The 17,381-nt window shown below is 37.3% G+C and overlaps 3 protein-coding genes across 3 annotated transcripts; 2 read left to right on the top strand and 1 right to left on the bottom strand.

Annotated features, from left to right (window-relative positions):
• Positions 1-5,806: 5,806 nt before the first annotated feature.
• Positions 5,807-9,913, top strand: LOC115950594 (50S ribosomal protein L3-2, mitochondrial). Its single transcript, XM_031067798.1, has 5 exons — positions 5,807-6,289; positions 6,767-6,976; positions 7,406-7,510; positions 8,755-8,868; positions 9,440-9,913. Exons 1-5 carry the CDS (start codon positions 5,912-5,914, stop codon positions 9,611-9,613), a joined length of 981 nt encoding a protein of 326 aa, XP_030923658.1. The 5' UTR covers positions 5,807-5,911; the 3' UTR covers positions 9,614-9,913.
• Positions 9,914-10,463: 550 nt separating this feature from the next.
• Positions 10,464-11,946, top strand: LOC115993721. The gene has a single exon (XM_031117678.1). It carries the CDS (start codon positions 10,782-10,784, stop codon positions 11,661-11,663), a length of 882 nt encoding a protein of 293 aa, XP_030973538.1. The 5' UTR covers positions 10,464-10,781; the 3' UTR covers positions 11,664-11,946.
• Positions 11,947-13,569: 1,623 nt separating this feature from the next.
• LOC115950833 (pectinesterase-like) lies at positions 13,570-15,879 on the bottom strand. The gene is made up of 2 exons (XM_031068091.1): positions 14,669-15,879; positions 13,570-14,502 (listed from the first exon to the last, which is right to left on the bottom strand). The coding sequence occupies exons 1-2, from the start codon at positions 15,654-15,656 to the stop codon at positions 13,760-13,762; spliced, it is 1,731 nt and encodes a 576-aa protein (XP_030923951.1). The 5' UTR covers positions 15,657-15,879; the 3' UTR covers positions 13,570-13,759.
• Between the last annotated feature and the right edge of the window lie 1,502 nt (positions 15,880-17,381).

Raw genomic sequence — 17,381 nt, 5'->3', positions numbered from 1 at the left:
TCACAAAATCAAAGTTTCTTGCACTTAAAAGTAATTAAGATAATGATATGCATATAAACCCATAAATTAATTAGGCAATTAGGTTGGGGTGTTACATCCTTCCCTCCTTAAAAAAAATTTCGTCCTCGAAAATTGTACACATACCATCAACAAAGAGATACGGATACTTTTGCCTCATTTCCTCCTCTACCTCCCAGGTTGCCTCTTCTGTAGAGTGATTTCTCCATAACACCTTGACTGTAGGAATTGTCTTGGTGCAAAGAACTTGCTCCTTACGATCTAAAATTTTAATTGGGATCTCTTCATATGACAAGTTCTTTTGGATTTGAAGTGGTTCATACTCTATCTCATGCTTTGAATCAGGAATATATTTTCTGAGATTAGAGATATGAAATACATTGTGTATGTTGAATAATGCAGGAGGTAGAGCAATTCAATATGCAGCTGATCCAATCTTGTCAAGTATCTCAAATGGTCCAACAAATCTAGGACTTAGCTTATTTGTCTTCCCAAATCTCATTGCTCCCTTCAATGGTGAAACTTTGATAAATACATGATCTCCCACATCGAATTCAATGTCTCATCGTTTCTTATCAGCATGGCTTTTCTGCCTACTCTGAGTAGCCTTTAGTCGTTCTCGAATCAAGCGGATTTTATCAACTATAATCTGCACAATCTCAGGTCCTATCAACTTCCTTTCTCCAACTTCATCCCAACAGATCGGTGACCGACATCGTCGTCCAAATAAAGACTTAAAAGGAGTCATCCCAATGCTAGAATGATAGCTATTGTTGTAGGCAAACTCAATTAATGGTAAATGACTATCCCATCTACCTCCTAAATCCAAAACACAAGCCCGCAACATGTCTTCAAAGCTCTAAATAGTACGTTCAGATTGTCCATTTGTCTGAGGATGGTAAGCTGTGCTGAATGTCAGTTTAGTACCCAAAGCTGTCTGTAAGCTCTCCCAAAAATGTGAAGTAAACTTAGGATCTCTATCAGACACAATAGATGAAGGAACCTCATGTAATCTCACAATTTCTTGTATATACAACTCAGCAAGCTTATTTAAAGGATAGTTAACCTTCACACGAAGAAAATGAGCTGACTTGGTTACACGATCTACAATCACCCAAACCAAATCATAACCTTGAAGTGATTTTGGGAGTCCCACAACAAAATCCATAGAAATACGCTCCCACTTCCACTCAGGAATAGGGAGAGGCTGTAATAGTCCTCCAGGTCGTTGATGTTAAGCTTTTATTTGTTGACAATTCAAGCAACGACTTACAAATTCAGCAATATCTTTCTTCATACCACTCCATCAGAAATTTCCTTTCAAGTCCCGATACATTTTGGTACTACCTGGATGTACAGTATAGGGAGTACAATGAGCTTCTTCCATAATCTGTCTTTTCAACTCATTATCTGTTGGAACACACAATCTGGAACCATGCATTCAAACACCATCCTTACTAATGAGAAAACCAGGAATATTGCCATTAGCAGCTCTATCACGAATCTTAGCTAATTCTGGATCATTAAATTGAAAGGCCTTAATTTTATCCAATAGGGTAGGCTTCACAACCAGAGTGGAAAAACATGTACTTGAGCCTCTGATCATAAACTCAATCCCTATCCGTTGTAAATCTGCCAAAATTTCTTTTTGAGTAGTTAACAAGCAAGCAAATTGTCCCGAAGACTTTCTACTCAAAGCATCTGCCACCACATTTGCTTTGCTAGGATGATATTCAATGGAGCAATCATAGTCATTTATCAACTCCAACCATCTTCTTTGCCTAAGATTCAACTCTTTTTGTGTAAACAAATATTTGAGACTCTTGTGATCTGTGTATATCATACAAGGTTCACCATACAAATGGTGTCTCCAAATTTTAAGAGCAAAGACCACTACTGCTAATTCCAAGTCATGAGTAGGATAATTCTGTTCTTATGACTTTAGTTGTCTAGAGGCATAAGCTATGACCTTCTCTTGTTGCATGAGAACACATCCCAAACCTTTCTTAGAAGCATCACTATATATCACAAAGCTGGAAGTGGATAAAAGAGGCCTATGGTCCAGGGAAGAGTTTTTGCCCTCACTGAACAAGATGCGCAAGCAGCACCGGATGTGGTATTAGGTACTCTCAATGTTTGCTCTAAAGTTGCTCATGTTTTATTTGATTCTCGCTCTTCACACTCTTTTGAATCCCCTGTTTCTGCTAATATGTTACACATGAGTCCTGAGTTGTTGGATTGTGAACTATGGGTGTCTACTCCTTAGGGTGTAATTTTGTGTGCTCAATGGGTATATTGAAGTTGTGTTATAAATATTGCTGGTAGGGAGTTAGTTGTAGATTTAATATTGTTAGATATGCATGACTTTGATGCCATTTTGGGTATGGATTGGTTGTCGACTCACCATGCAGTTGTAGAATGTTTTGAGAAACGTGTAATTTTTCATATACCTGGCCAATTTGAATTTTATTTTGAGGGAGATAGAAAGGTTAAACCATTGAGTATAATTTCTGCTTTTCAAGCTAGTAATACGCTTAAAAAGGGGTGTAGTGGCTTTTTGGCATATATGATTAACTCTGAAGCTACAATTGAGAAGTTAGAAGATATTCCTATTGTAAAGGAATTTCCTGATGTTTTTCCAGAAGAGTTACCTGGCCTACCTCCAGATACAGAGGTTGAATTCTCTATTGAACTTTTGCCTGGTACTGGTCCTATATCTAAGGCTCCTTATAGAATGGCCCCAGCTGAACTTAGAGAGTTAAAATTGCAACTACAAGATCTGTTGGATAAGGGTTTTATTAGGCCAAGTGTTTCGCCATGGGGTGCACCAGTTCTGTTTGTTAAAAAGAAGGATGGGAGTTTGAGACTTTGTATTGATTATCAAGAATTGAATAAGGTAACAGTGAAGAATAATTATTCCCCTCCCCGAATAGATGATTTATTCGATCAATTACAAGGAGCATTAGTTTTCTCAAAAATTGATTTGCGTTCTGGCTATCATCAATTGAAGGTGAAGAAGGATGATATATTGAAAACTGCCTTTCAAACCCGATATGGTCATTATGAATTTCTTGTGATGCCTTTTGGATTGACAAATGCACCAGCTGCTTTTATGGATTTAATGAATAGAGTGTTTCAGCTTGGTGGTATTTTTCCAAGTTCGAAGGAAATGAAATTTCAGGGTTGCCATCATTTTTGTATATATTGGCTTTTATGCAAGAAAATAAGCAGGAATTCAAAAAACAATTCTTGATATGTACCTTCAGTTTAGGTTGGTTCGTGTTAATATTGAGGTAAACTTGATATTAACATGTCGGTCATGCTCTAAACTCTGAAATATAGGTTTGGGTCGTGATAGTTATGGTATCAAAGCATAGGTTATGATTTTATAGACTTTTAGATAGATGTAAGTGTTGTTAGAAGTCAGAAAGGGTAGCTTGGGTAGATTAGTAAATGCATATCTCTTCGGAGACATTTGAATTTTGTTTTGTGAATTCTTTTGTGCTCTATGTTTGTATAATTGCATGCCTAATTTACCGCACATACATGTTGAGTTTAAATTATAATGATCATGATTATGAATATGTTAATAATAAAAGAATAATATCACAAAATCAAAGTTTCATGCACTTAAAAGTAATTAAGATAATGACATGCATATAAACCCATAAATTAATTAGGCAATTAGGTTGGAGTGTTACAGTTTAGCTCTCTTTAAGCTCACTACTCATTCCCTTCAGCCCACGTTCATCTAACCTCAGACATTCTTTCCTCTCTTTTACACAAACACAGCTCATAAATGCCTCCCATTACTCACAAAAAGCTTTAATTTCAGAGTTATTCTCATCTCACTCACTAAAACAGCCCATATTGTCTCATTCATGTCTTATGAACACACACCCATCAAAATCTTAGTTTAATACTTGCTACATTGAGTTGGGATCCCTCTCTCCCTTCACACCATGTCAATTAATCATTTCCCTCTTCCCATGGAACTTTTAATTTTTACTTTTTATTTTACGGTTGAATGATATAATGTATATGTAACAATTGAACTTTTCCCTCACACTGACATAATGATGGTTGAAAGTACAATTAACTCTCCTGACCAAGACATGCAAGGACCCCCAGGAGTTAATACATTCCTAAATTTATTTAATCATTGACCATTGAACTGTTTAAATTTGTTTTTTCTGGACTAAGTGTAATTTTATCCTTACCGCTAGAGATTTTATTTCACTCGAACTATCAGATCAAGACCACTAATGTACTAATTAAATATTGTAACATATGTTTCATTGGGCTTTTTGTTGCTGTTTTGTCAAGTGCAGCCTTAGCTTCTTGCTTGGATAGACTTTTTTATCACATTGAAAGCCTTTGGGTACCATCTCAAGAGTCCATAGTCGAGTTTCGACTTGACTTCCCAACATCTTAGATAGAGGCATCAATTTCCCTCTTGACAACCATCAATGAATTTTGTTCTGGGAAAATTGTCAAACATTCTCCATCATCAAGGTAACAGCCAAAAAGCTCAGGCAGGAAGTAGCCAAAGCATAAATTTTGTTAAACATCCTCTAATTTTTTTTTTTTTTTTTCTCCAGTAAACAAAGGATGAATTTGTGGAGTACCTTACATAAAATAAAAATAAAAATTGTGGAGTACCTACCATGCATGCGTATGTGGTGTGCTAAAAATCCTAAAGCCAATAAAATCACATACTATATATATATATATATATATATATGTATATTTATTTATTTATTTATTAACCATCAACATGTATAACAGATCTTTGCTCTCACACCTAAAGCCATATTACTTTCCATCAACATGTATAACAGATCTTTGCTCTCACACAAAGATATTTTTCCTTCTCACTGCGTTTCTTTCTTTTCTTTTCCCTTATTCCAGCGGCACTCTCTCCCCCTAATTACACGCATGTCTCTATTTATATGACAAAAGCAACTGCCTTTATTCTTAGAGACTCGAGGTCATTTTTTTTCCCTTTTTTTTATAAAATAGAAATTTTATCATAGCTTAATTTAAGTATATATATATGTGTGAAACTCACTCCTGAAAACTTGAACTTCATTCCTTTCCTCCTCCTACCCTATAAGTACTTATACTTATAGAGTGACCATTACACCAAATGTCTCTTAATTAATTTGTGACTCTAATTCATGGTGAAGGGAACGCGTAAAGAGAGCAGAAGGATTTGATAAACTGATAGAGATGAAAAGTAATTAGCGGGTTTAAAAGTTTCAAATTAATAAAAAATAATATTGATGTGGAAAATTGTGAGGCCTCTTAAGCTTTACCTCTAACAAGACTCCCAAAATATTGAGCTAATAGAAATCCAACTCAATTAAAACTATAAAACTATAAAATATAAATTATTTCACCCAAAAAAAAAAAATCATGAGTGTACCGAATAATCTTTGACAAAACTTTCCTACCAACTTATGAAAGAAATATAAATGAAACCAAAATGCAAAAATTTAATTAGAAATTATACTTCTCAAAAAATAAGAACAGTATTTTTATTACATAAAAATGTATATCAAATAAAAAAATCAAATAATTAGTATTTAATTGAAATTTTCACTTTAATATAATTTATAATTTTTTTAAGTTTATGAGTAAAATTTCTATTTTTTTTTTTAAATTAAAAAAAAAAATTCTCAACTCTTTCTCATCCCAGCCCAAGGCCCAGAAACAACCAAGCCCAAAAATCTTAACCCATAACCCACCCACAATCCACATAGAAAATGTCAGTTCGGTAAATAAATTGAGCATAGGCCTTAAAGGCTTAAACCCTTTGGTATGTGTCTCTTCAGAACAAAACCTTCACCGATCCTCTTCTTCACTTCTTCACTCAGCTCTCTCTTCCGTCATGTCCGCATTATCGAGAGGTCTCATTTCTCGTCTCAGACTAACAACAGCTACTGCCACTAGTACTAGCACTACAACCACAACAACAAACCCATCTGTATTTCCCTTCCATTTCTTCTTCTTGAGAAGATTCAGCTCCGAGGCCTTAGTTGATGGGACCGAGTTCAACCAAGACCAGCACCAACCCAAGATCATCGAAGCGAAGCCCGGTGTGATGACCCCGAATTCGAAGCGAACTGGGGTTATTGCGCTGAAGTGTGGGATGAGTGCTCTTTGGGACAAATGGGGTGCTAGGGTTCCCATCACTGTCCTCTGGGTCGACGATAATATTGTCTCTCAGGTCAAGACCTTTGACAAGGAAGGTATCTCTGCTCTACAGGTACTATCAACCATTGTGCTTTTTTTTTTTTTTTTATCTCATTCATTTCGTTCCATGTTTCGTTTTTTAGCTGACTTTTATTTTGAAAATTGAAAGATATGAACTTTCTGGTGCTTAATTTTCTGTCAATTATGATTTCGGATAAGAGAGAATGGCGGAAAAGAAATACATGTGACTGACCCTATTTACTCTGTTGAGGATCCATAGCAAATCTCAAAATTTTGAGACTAAGGCTTGGTTATTGTTGTTGTTCTTGGGCATTTTAATATCCGCTCCAAGAAACCCATGTGTTTCTTTTTGTTTAAGGATAGGAAACTTAAAAATGCTTTATTTTTCATTTTTTAAGACAAATAACATAGATTGTAAAATTAATTTTGTCAACAAAACGAAGAGTTGTGAAGCTTATTCCGTTGGATGATTTCTTGTGTATGTGTATAATTATTATGTATTGGGTGTTTGTTTGCTTGTGCTAGTTAGATTGGTTGCGGCCAGAAGAAGGAGAAACATTTGTACAAATCCGAAGTGGGTCATTTTAGAGCTCAAGGTGTTCCACTGAAGAGGAAATTGAGGGAGTTTCCTGTGACCGAAGATGCACTACTTCCTGTTGGTACAGAAATTGGTGTTCGACATTTTGTTCCTGGCCAATACGTTGATGTCACAGGAATAACGAGAGGGAAAGGTTTTCAGGTGATTTGATTTGGTCTTCAGCTCCCATCACTTCCGTCTCATTTCTGAGCGTTGCTTACTGCTTTTGCCTTAAATCAAAATGCCTTTATGGTGGTAGTGTGGGTGCGTTGTTATCTTTAGAACTTTGTGCAAAACCAAGAACAGTTCTTGTCTATTTGCTTTATTAATAAATAAGAAAAAAGGGCTCCTCCTTCCCCTTTAAATAAGGGGTTGGAGGGTGAGGTCATAGCTTCGATCCTGTACAGGTGCAAAAGCTACATTTATAGTGAGAAAAGACTTTCTCTGTGACATCACCAATTATATGTGTTGTTTCTTTAGTTCATAAAAATGAGCTGAAGACGAGAGATATTTTCATAATGCTTTTTGATCCACTGAGAAACGACTAAGTAACATTTGTAATTTCACTAATCATATGTATTATGCCTCTAGGGTGTGATGAAAAGGCATAATTTTAAAGGAGGGCCGGCATCTCATGGTGCGTCACTGTCACATCGAAGTATTGGTTCTACAGGTCAGAGGGATGCTCCTGGAAAGGTATGTTTGCCTTCGTCAAATTTTAAGAATCTTCTAGTTTTTCTGCAATACATTATGATATTGGAATTGTCTAGTATTTGGTCTCTAAGTGTCATTAAGTAAATGTCTGCTTATTTTTTCAGCAAAGGACTTAATTTTGTTGGATTTTTATAGAACAAGTAATTTAGTAAATTTTAATAATTATAAACAATTAATATGCTGACCAAGAGTCTTGTAACTCAACTGGTTGGCACCTCCTGATGTTTCCAACTAAGATGTCTAGGGTTCAAATGCCCCCACCCCTAACTATTGAATTATCCAAAAAAAGAAAGAAAGAAAATCAATTAAAATGCTGATCTGGATGCTATAGAAGTAAGACAAAATAGTAGTATGATGCCATTTTCTCACTGTATGATATAATTTTGGTTAGTTGACTTGGCTTTATTGTCTTATAATGTTAATTCTCTCTCTCTGTTTGTTGATATAAAGTATTATTATTTGATAGCCATGGCTTGTAGCTTTTGCATGGACTTGAGATTGGGGTAAACAAGATTATTTTGGCTAACAAGAAAAATAAAATTGTGAAGAAAGATCTAAATTATTTTATCGTCCACATCACCAATTTAAATTTTATTGCTTGGTTGCTCCTCTAAAAATTAGCTCTGCATCTTTGTTTCAGTTTTCATATTCCCTTTTTGTCACCACTTTTGTAAATGTTGGGATCACTTATAGAGTGTTCAAGGTAGTTCTGTGACTGAGCTAATGGACACTGGATGGGATAAACACTGTCAATTTTAGTTATATCTTGAAGGTTAGTTCTCATTCTTAAGAACATATTCTATAGCCATTCTAAATCTGTTAAAAACTTCCCATGGCAAGGTGGATTGTTCCCATTATGCTGTGGAACTTGGGTCCTGGACAACATTTGCGGGGACTACAGCTAGCCGTGATCTGGGTATATGGCCTGGAACCTATTTTGTGTGATCACTACTGTGTGGTTCTTCACAAGTCACAATAATGTTTTGCTTCCGACATTACAGTTTAGCTATTTGTTTGTTTTTTCCAATTTTCCTTAAGAGAGTGAGAAGTAGAGGCAAATGACATGGATTATCCTATTTTATCATATATGTGTCAATTGATAAGTCATTGCATAAATAATTAGTGATCATGTGAATTTGTTTAATTCAATGTAGTAGCGAATATATTTTGCATCATTCTGACTCCCCTTGGATTCTAATTGTCAAAATGGCATGTTTCCTGAACAGGTATTTAAAGGCAGAAAGATGCCTGGGCGCATGGGCGCAAAGCAGAGAACAGTTAAAAATGTATGGGTCTATAAAATTGACCCAGCCAGGAATCTGATGTGGGTGAGAGGCCAAGTATGTTCCTCTTGCAAAATTTATTCTTCAGCTTTTAGTGCTTCAAATCTAAATTGATATGGAGGAGGCTTGACCTGTCCATGTGAAATGCTTGCACGCAGATGTGCCGATGAGCTTAGCTCAAATGGCGCCTTCTCCCCATATGAGAACAGGGTCAACTGGTCAATGATGTGCTTGTGGGTTTTAAGACCCATTTGGTGTCTATGTAACTCGTCAATAAAAAATGAAGAAAAAATTAGGAAAAAAGCAAAAGCTTGCATGCAATTGCTCTAAACATACTGCAGCACCTAACTGGTACTTTAGGATACTAGTTCAAGATTATGTTGATGCGAGCTTGATTATTATCAGAAAAGTTCTGAGCTGTAAAAATATTAACTGTATACAATATTGTCTTTGATGGATGCTTAAGATTTGATTTCTGAATTTGTCACTCGTTTGCAGCCCTGTTATTCGAGAGTCATGCCGTGTGATTATGCATGGGGATTAACCCTGTTCTGGAGTCTTAGGTTATCTTGTAAATGTTGATTCATGTTTCTTAATCAGACATTGAAAATTTTTATATTCTTTTCAGGTTCCAGGTGCTGAAGGGAACTTTGTGTTTATAAAAGACGCTGTGTACAAGAAACCTGATGTTTCAATGCTTCCATTCCCTACTTACTTTGCCACAGAAGACGAGGACACCACAGAGTTGGAACCAATAGTTGCTGATCTTGGAGAAATAGATCCATTCATGGTGGCGGATTAATCTAAAGCAGGAACTGGTTGCCTGTTTGAATGATCTATTCCCTTGCGCTCATTTTTTGGTGATACGGTGGGTTTGTGTTCTAAGAGAACCATTAAATGAATTTGATTTTGAGGTTTTGTTTGGTAGATCAGAGGACACTTCAGCAGCAAGGCATGTAATTTTATTATTGAGTTCATTCAATCTCTGAATTTGATAGTCTCTGACCATGCTCGTGTTGGAGCTTTGTTTTTTAAATAATAGTGGTAAACTTGGAATTTTGGCCTCTCAAAGAATTAGCATCACTCATAGATTTTAGTCCAAGATGATGTATTCAATTCTCTCACATTGATATCTCCAAATGGTTGCATAAATTTTTCTTAGACACTACACATAAAAATAGTGTAGTTGGAAGGTTAGGAAGCCTGAACCATGGGCATGGACTGAAAGTTTAGAAATACTTTTGATTGATGAGCATTGTAATGAGTAATGGTATATTTTCTCTGCAAAACTGTATTGACTTGTGATGTTTGCTGTAGAAAGCAAACATATTTTCTGATCTATCCATTGCTTTTATGCAAAACTGACTAAAAAGTTCCCTCTACAATCAAGCAATATAGTTGGGACTTAAAATTGTGAGTAGCATTTAAAAAAAAAAAAAAAAAAAACTCCAACAGAATTACAAGTAAATTGGTAGAGTTTACATATTTTTTAAAAGCAAAGAATTACAAGTAAATTGAGGGGGGCAGTGCTATTGGGCTCAAGTTGTGACCAATCACAAGTGGACAATTGAGCTAATAGATTTGTAGAAAAAGGCCCAATATTTATATATATATTGTTTGTTTGTTTTTTATATATTAGGAATGCACAAAAATCGAAGAGAGTTAAGAAAGAGTTACAAAAATAAAAAAACAGCATTCAAACTTCGAAATCGCAACAACAACTCTGTCAGAGAAAACTCATCACTCAACCCAAAATCTCCCAAATCTCTCTCTCTCAACAAACTGAAAATTGAAAAATAAAATAAAAAAACAAACCAAAAACCCATTTCTCTGACTTTGAAAAGTCTCACACTCTCTCAGAGTGCGTGTGTGTGATTTCTAAAAAACCCATTTTTGCTTCCTTGCTGATCAAAACTCCCCAAACCCTAATTAGGGTTACCGTTGGACCCGCTACCACCACCCCGACCCAAATGCAATATGCAACACCTCGTCCTCCTCTTCCATCTCCAACAATGAAACGAGACCACCACAACCACAACAACCACCACCATCAAAAACCAATTCACCATTCAACGATTCCGTGCGGCGCTTGCGGCTCCTCAGACCGGTGGCCCCTCCACACAGTTCGACACAGAGGTAGCTACCGCCGCCTCTGCACCGATTGCGTCCTCAAAAACCACCAGTCCCTCTTTTGCCCACTTTGCTTCCAAGTGTTCGACGAAATGCCTCCGCCTTTACCCGCCGATCGTCTCGTTTGCCTCAATTGCCCTTCGATCGCTCACCGTTCTTGTGTCCCACCTGACTCTTCCGCTCCCTCTTTTCTCTGTCCTCCCTGCTCTAACCCTAATTTCTCTTACTTCTTCTCCGATTCCGATCCCGACGCCAAGACCAAGCGAATCAAGACCGAGGACGGAGGAGGCAACTCCTCTCTCCGCGGCCACAATGAGAAAGCGATTGATAAGGAATCCGCCAAGGCTTTATTAGCAGCGGCAAAGATTGCTGCTGCGTCTATGAACAAGGCGGCTGCCACAGCTCAGGCCGAAGCCGAAAAGCGCGTTAAGGACGCTTCCTTGGCCAAGAAGAAAGCCAAGGAAGCGTTGGAGCGTCTCGCGTTTCTTGTGTTGAAAGACAAGGACAAGGAGAAGCAGGACTCGAAGCAGCTGCCTCTCTCCGTCACGCCAATTCAGGGTTTGATTAGCAACAAAGGGAATGGGAGTGGCGGCGGTGATGGGGGCGGAGGAGCAGCAGCAGCCAAGGCGACTAATGGGTTGCATTCGCTTTCGGCTGCAGCTGCTGCTTTCAGTCAACAAAGCAGTGGTGTTGGTGGTCATGCTAACAAGACTCCGAATTGAATGAGCTAAATTGAGGTTGAGAAAATATCTGTGAGTTTGTTTCTTGTAGAGAATTGATGCTTTTAGAATAGGTTTTGTTGTGCACTCTCAAAGTCTCAACTTTTCACAATTTGTGTAGAATGTTGTTTCAGAACTGTGCTTCTTTGGCCAATCCCCCATTTGTACTTTTTTTTAATGTTAACTCCCATATATTTTTCTAATACCTTTTTGTCTTCCACGTCTGCTATCGAATTCAGATTTGCTGCATATTAGATTCTTTAATAAGTTTTCTGTTGCTTGAAAATTGAGCTATATAGGTAGGGCTTAGCTATAGCTTTCATATCTTGCTTGACTTGTTTTATGTGCGTTCTTATATGTTTCGTTAGTGTAATTGTAATTTCTATTTTGCTTTTGAGGGGAAAGAGTAACACCTGATGAAGTTGAAATTCTTATTGTTAAGACTTCAATGTCTTATACTTTTTCCACTGCAGACTTTCTAGAGTTCCTGGATATCATGAATTTTTGTACTTTTACTTTAATCTTTATTTTTGGTTGGACTTTGCCTTTCCATACTTCCCCTGCATTAGGGTTATGTCCCTTTTGTGCTTTTTCTTTAATGGAATTTTATTACTTATATATATGGACCTGATGATAAAGAGCAATTATCATGACAAGGACATCATTGGTTTAAATCCCCTATCGTGTGTGTGTATATATATTTTGGGTGTTTTGAAGTTAGCATTACAGATTCCTAGCCCTATTTCATATTTTTGTGCATTACTGGAAGCTCTTAGATGATGATGTTGTTGGTGTTGCCATTTTTTTGCCTCTATCACCCTTATTGTTATTACCTATTTTTTTTACTTACCCTAAAAAAAAAAACTTTCTAACACTAGCACAGTTGCTTATCCCCCCTTCCTCCTCCCCAGTGGCTTTATGAAACTTGACCTCTTGTTTATTTGAACATCTTGTCTTGCTCTCCAAGATTGGTTTCCTAGACTTGAAAAGTCACAGATGCCTGCGGAACTTGAAAACTTACACCCTCATGAACTTGCCTTGTGGGAGAGTCATGATGTTTGATGTAATGTCATTGGTTCTTCAGGCCAATGGTGTATAGCTGTATTTCGATGCCTAATTAGATTGGCTGGTTTAACTAGATAAAATACAAACTTACCTCTAGGCCAGTTACATACAATTACTTGAAAGATAATTTTCATATGAAGTGTCTCTTGTCTATGTAATTAATGTTTCCCAATATCACAGTAAGTACTTCATTTTTACTATGCCTGATTCTGTTAATGGAAAGACTCATTATCTAAGAGTTCTTCTAGGTCAGCAACTTTTGTGCCACAACTCTAAAGTGATAGACTTTGAGTGATTGCTTATCACTTTTACATGTAATTTTTTTTAACCGCTTTTTCTCCACCCTTCACAGTCAACCACATTAGGGTAGTGGCAAAAGTTGTGTTCATAGATTTTCTCATATCTATAGTATCTACAAATTAGAATGCAATTTAAGTGCTTTGAAAAGTAGGTGACAGCGGACCATTGGGCAAGCTGCAAGCAGTTGATGCTTGGGGGAGATCAATAAACAACAGGGCCTGTGTTATTGCCTTGATGAATCCCTGCGGGTCACAGGTTTTCAGAACTACTACCTTGATATGACCTTGTGGTCTGTGCTTTTTGTAGATTATCTGGGATGGGATAGTTCAATTTTTGTGCCTATTCCATATTTGGGGATAGATGCATCAGCTCAATATTCTTGTTTGCTCAGTGGAAAAGTTGTACATATGGTTTGTGAATAGCACCACTCTGTATTCAATAATACATTTTGAATTTATTTATTTGAAAATATATTCTACTAACATGCGGAAAATGGTTATTTATTTGATTAATCATCTAATAATTTTTTAAAAACCTGCAACATCTTTGTGCCTTGAGGAAAAAAAAAAGCCTGCAACATCAGGCATGATATAAAACTGAGGTAGGGAAAAATGCTTATCAATACATAAATACAGAATAGAAGAGTATTCAATTACTAGACAGGGTTTGAACTAAGAAAACAAAAACAAAACTAGACAAGGGTGGCAATCGACAACCATCCTCTCGTCCAAATATTATGGATTGGATTTTTTTGGAAGTCCGTCTTTCCATGAAGCTTGCGTGCCTTTGAACCCAAGGTAGTAGGGTACGGTAGAGTTTCCCAACCACTGGTTTCCTTGGATAAACGAACCAACTGTGAATTGAAGAGCCTCATTTCTGTTTGTGATCACTTTGTATCCCTTCCATTTGACCCTCCCAGCAGTTGCGGCACCTGGACCTTGGTTTGCATACTCTGCATAATACAGCGTATCCAGTGCAAAGTTACCAGCCCATTCCAGCCACCCTGCTGGTTGAATGAGATCCCCAATTGTTGATTCCATGATAACAGTTCGAGAGAACTCCTTCCATGGCCGACCTAAGTACGAGCGGATTTGGAGTCTTAAAGGATAGAGTGATGCCTCTGGAGCAATAGTGCAGTTTTGGAGGACCAAGCCTGTGATTTCACGTTTATCCTTTCTCCCCTGAGCAGTTATTATGTTCTGTTGGTTGTCCATTGGCTTCCTAACAATGATTTTAGAATTCTGGATGACCGTACTAGAGTCACCAAATATGAAATCAACAGTGCCTGAGATGACACAGTTGCTATAGAATTGGCGATGGGTTTGGACATACAATGTGTCCTGGTACCCGTCCATTCTGCAGTCGTAGAAGACCGCCGTGTCTGACTGAACTCGGAGTGCCACAGCCTGGTGTCCCTCTGGACCAGCCGTGTTCTGGAATCCCATTGATTTGGCTATAAAACCATGTCCAATCGCAGCTGCAAGATCAACGTTCATTACAAGTCACCACAAGTTTATAATTGAACCTGATTCAAATATTATCAAATGAAGCCCCTATATAGAAATAATCTGATTTTTGAAAGTATTAAACAGTTCATTTTATGAATCACCAATCATTACTCTTCTAATATAGGAATAACTTACCAAAAGAGGCTGTCTGGAAGGTGGGGACGCCCTCACGGAAGCTTTTCTTTCCTGTGATTATCGTCTTTTGAGGTCCATCTCCATACATGAACACATTGACCTGTTTTTTTGTAACTTTAATATACTCATCATAAATTCCAGCCTTCACATATATAATATATCTACTAGTATTGGCCTTTGGATATGCATCAAGAGCTGCAGTGATGGTTTTAAATTGTCCGCTCCCATCCTTTGCTACAATCGCGTTGGGCTTCACCTGCCTACCGCTATTGCTTTGTAATAGCTTTCTATCCTTGGCTGAAAGCCATTCAGGATATTCATTGTCATCAACTCCTGAAACATCAAGAAGTCGTCGAGAGCTTGCAGTCGTGTTGATTGGTATATTGAAGGAAGTCAAGATTTCAGAAAGTGCAGAAACAATGGCTAAAGCATTGCTTGTCAGCTGACTAGCATTAAGAAGCCCATTTGACATTTCATTCTTCAGGTCTGGCTGAGTGAACCCATCAATGCATGTCTCTTGGTATGATATCACAGCACTTAACCAGTTTTTGAGCTCAACCTCTCTATCACTTATGGTATGCAACTCGCTGTCACCCACCGTTGAGAACGAAGCTTGCAGCTCGTCAATTGCAAATTGCAGCAAATCCTTGCAATCATCCGCGGCCATTTTCTGAGTTGAATTGTTGGTGCTGTTCCCTATGACACCAGACTTTTGTAATGCTGCTTTCACCTCTTGGATGGTGACCTGTAAAGCAGTTTGAATGAAGTCTTTCGGGGTAGCACTTTGATTTTTAGCATATGAGCTAAGGCTCTTAATGCATGCGTCTTTGTAATCAGTTGGACTACAAATGGCACTAACTGATTTTGAAGTCGTAGATACATTATCATCCTTGCTAGAGCTGCCCGTATGGCTTACAGTGGCTATGATTCCAATGACTGCACCTACTACAACGACAATGGCGACTCCTGATACGATAAATTTATTCATTTTCAATTTGGTTTACTTGTTTCTCTTTCTCCACTATGTCTGTTTCTGATGAATTACTAGGGCCTGAATTTGGTTTGCACCAATGGGAATGGGAAGGAAGAGAATAAAGAGAGATTAAAGGTGAAGAACATGAGGACTTTAAGAGACATGGGTGTCCAAAACTACGGTACGTAGTTGCATGTTTCATTGGATGATATATATGTACACATGTGGCATATTTAGGTGGTTGGTCTTGTGGCTTTGGACAAAGTTTTTGCCAACGGACGCTAAGTAGAGCTGAGGAGAAATTATAGAGTCCTCTGGTAGACCACGTCACTTATCTACCATTCCACTAAAAAACTTCTACTTGTTTAAAATTGCTGAGTTAGTAATTAATTTCTATTTAAAAAAAATTTCTAACTAGCAATTTTAAATAGGTGGAAGTTTTTTAGTGGAATGGTAGATCACATCACTTGTTCACCATGTGGATCTTATAATTTCTCGGAGCTTAGAGAGAGAATGGTGGTAGTCTTAGAGACAATTATTGCTTATTACAATATTAGATATCCTCCTCACCAACAATTCTCCGAAATGAGTTCTTGCTCGTCCATGCTTTGGCTATAATTTTGGACTTCTCTTGTGTAAGTTACAAAGAGACACTTGTTTCGTTTGTGGGAAGGCTGAAAACTGTAGTAGTTAATGGATGATTGAAATTGGCAGGTTTTAATTTTACTTTTAAATTTATAGACATCATTTCCATTAATTATTTTCTAACATCACTACGATCACATCAAAATATCAATAAGCTTTTTATAATTTAAAAAAAAAAAATGTAAACTGATGATGCCAAAATCGTCAGTTTGGGTCACTCGTGCAATCCAAAGCATTAGACGATCTCATAAGACCTGCAAGATAAACGAAAGATAGATCGAATAGACCACCGGGTTGTGCCCGGTGGGGGAGCCTCCGATACTTAAGTTAGTATGAACCCATATTTTTCATATTTAGATAGTGCTTAGTAGTAGCTTTTGACGTACCTTCACAAGTGAGATGGATTGACCCTTTTATAGGTGATTTGGATAGCTGTCATATATAATTGGAGGTGATTATTGCCCATGTGTAACAGTTATCGTATTGATGGGCATTTAAGACCGCTGAGTAATGGTCGCCATTAATGTGTTGAATGTGCTTGAGCGGTTACATCTTTTGGTTTGTTAATGATGCAAGGTCATCCATATTAATGGACGACCTTAATGTTTTTTTTTTTGGACTCATCAGTTGCCCCCCCATTCCCAAGTCCGATTTTGCTTTATGCTGGTCAGGCTTAGGGAATGTTTTTGACTTTTTTAGATTCAGACTTCTTTATCTTCAACTACTTTCTTCTTCAGGAATGCTAGTATTTCTATGATGACCTTTTAGTATCTACCTTTTGAAGGTCTTTTTGGACGTTCGAGGGATCATAGCTTGATCTTGAAAGTGAGCTAATTTCTTTGAACGATCATTTTTTATCACTACTAAAGAGCAAGCTAATTTCTTTGGACGGCCATTTTTTATCACTGCTGAAGAATAAGGTGATTTCTTTGGACGACCATTTTTTATCACATCGACGCTTCTTCTTTTATTCATTTTCTGGTTGTCGTGTTTGATATTCTTGATTTCTTGCGTTTGTGTGAGAATCCTTGTTTACTTACACTCGTCTAAGGGTATTTAGTCACTTAGCCACTTTTGGGTGACTTACATCCTGTT

The sequence above is a fragment of the Quercus lobata genome, chromosome 6 (genome assembly GCF_001633185.2).
Source record: "Quercus lobata isolate SW786 chromosome 6, ValleyOak3.0 Primary Assembly, whole genome shotgun sequence".
NCBI lineage: Eukaryota > Viridiplantae > Streptophyta > Magnoliopsida > Fagales > Fagaceae > Quercus > Quercus lobata.
Note: the sequence above shows the minus strand (reverse complement) of the source record. Positions and strands in the feature narration are given on the sequence as shown.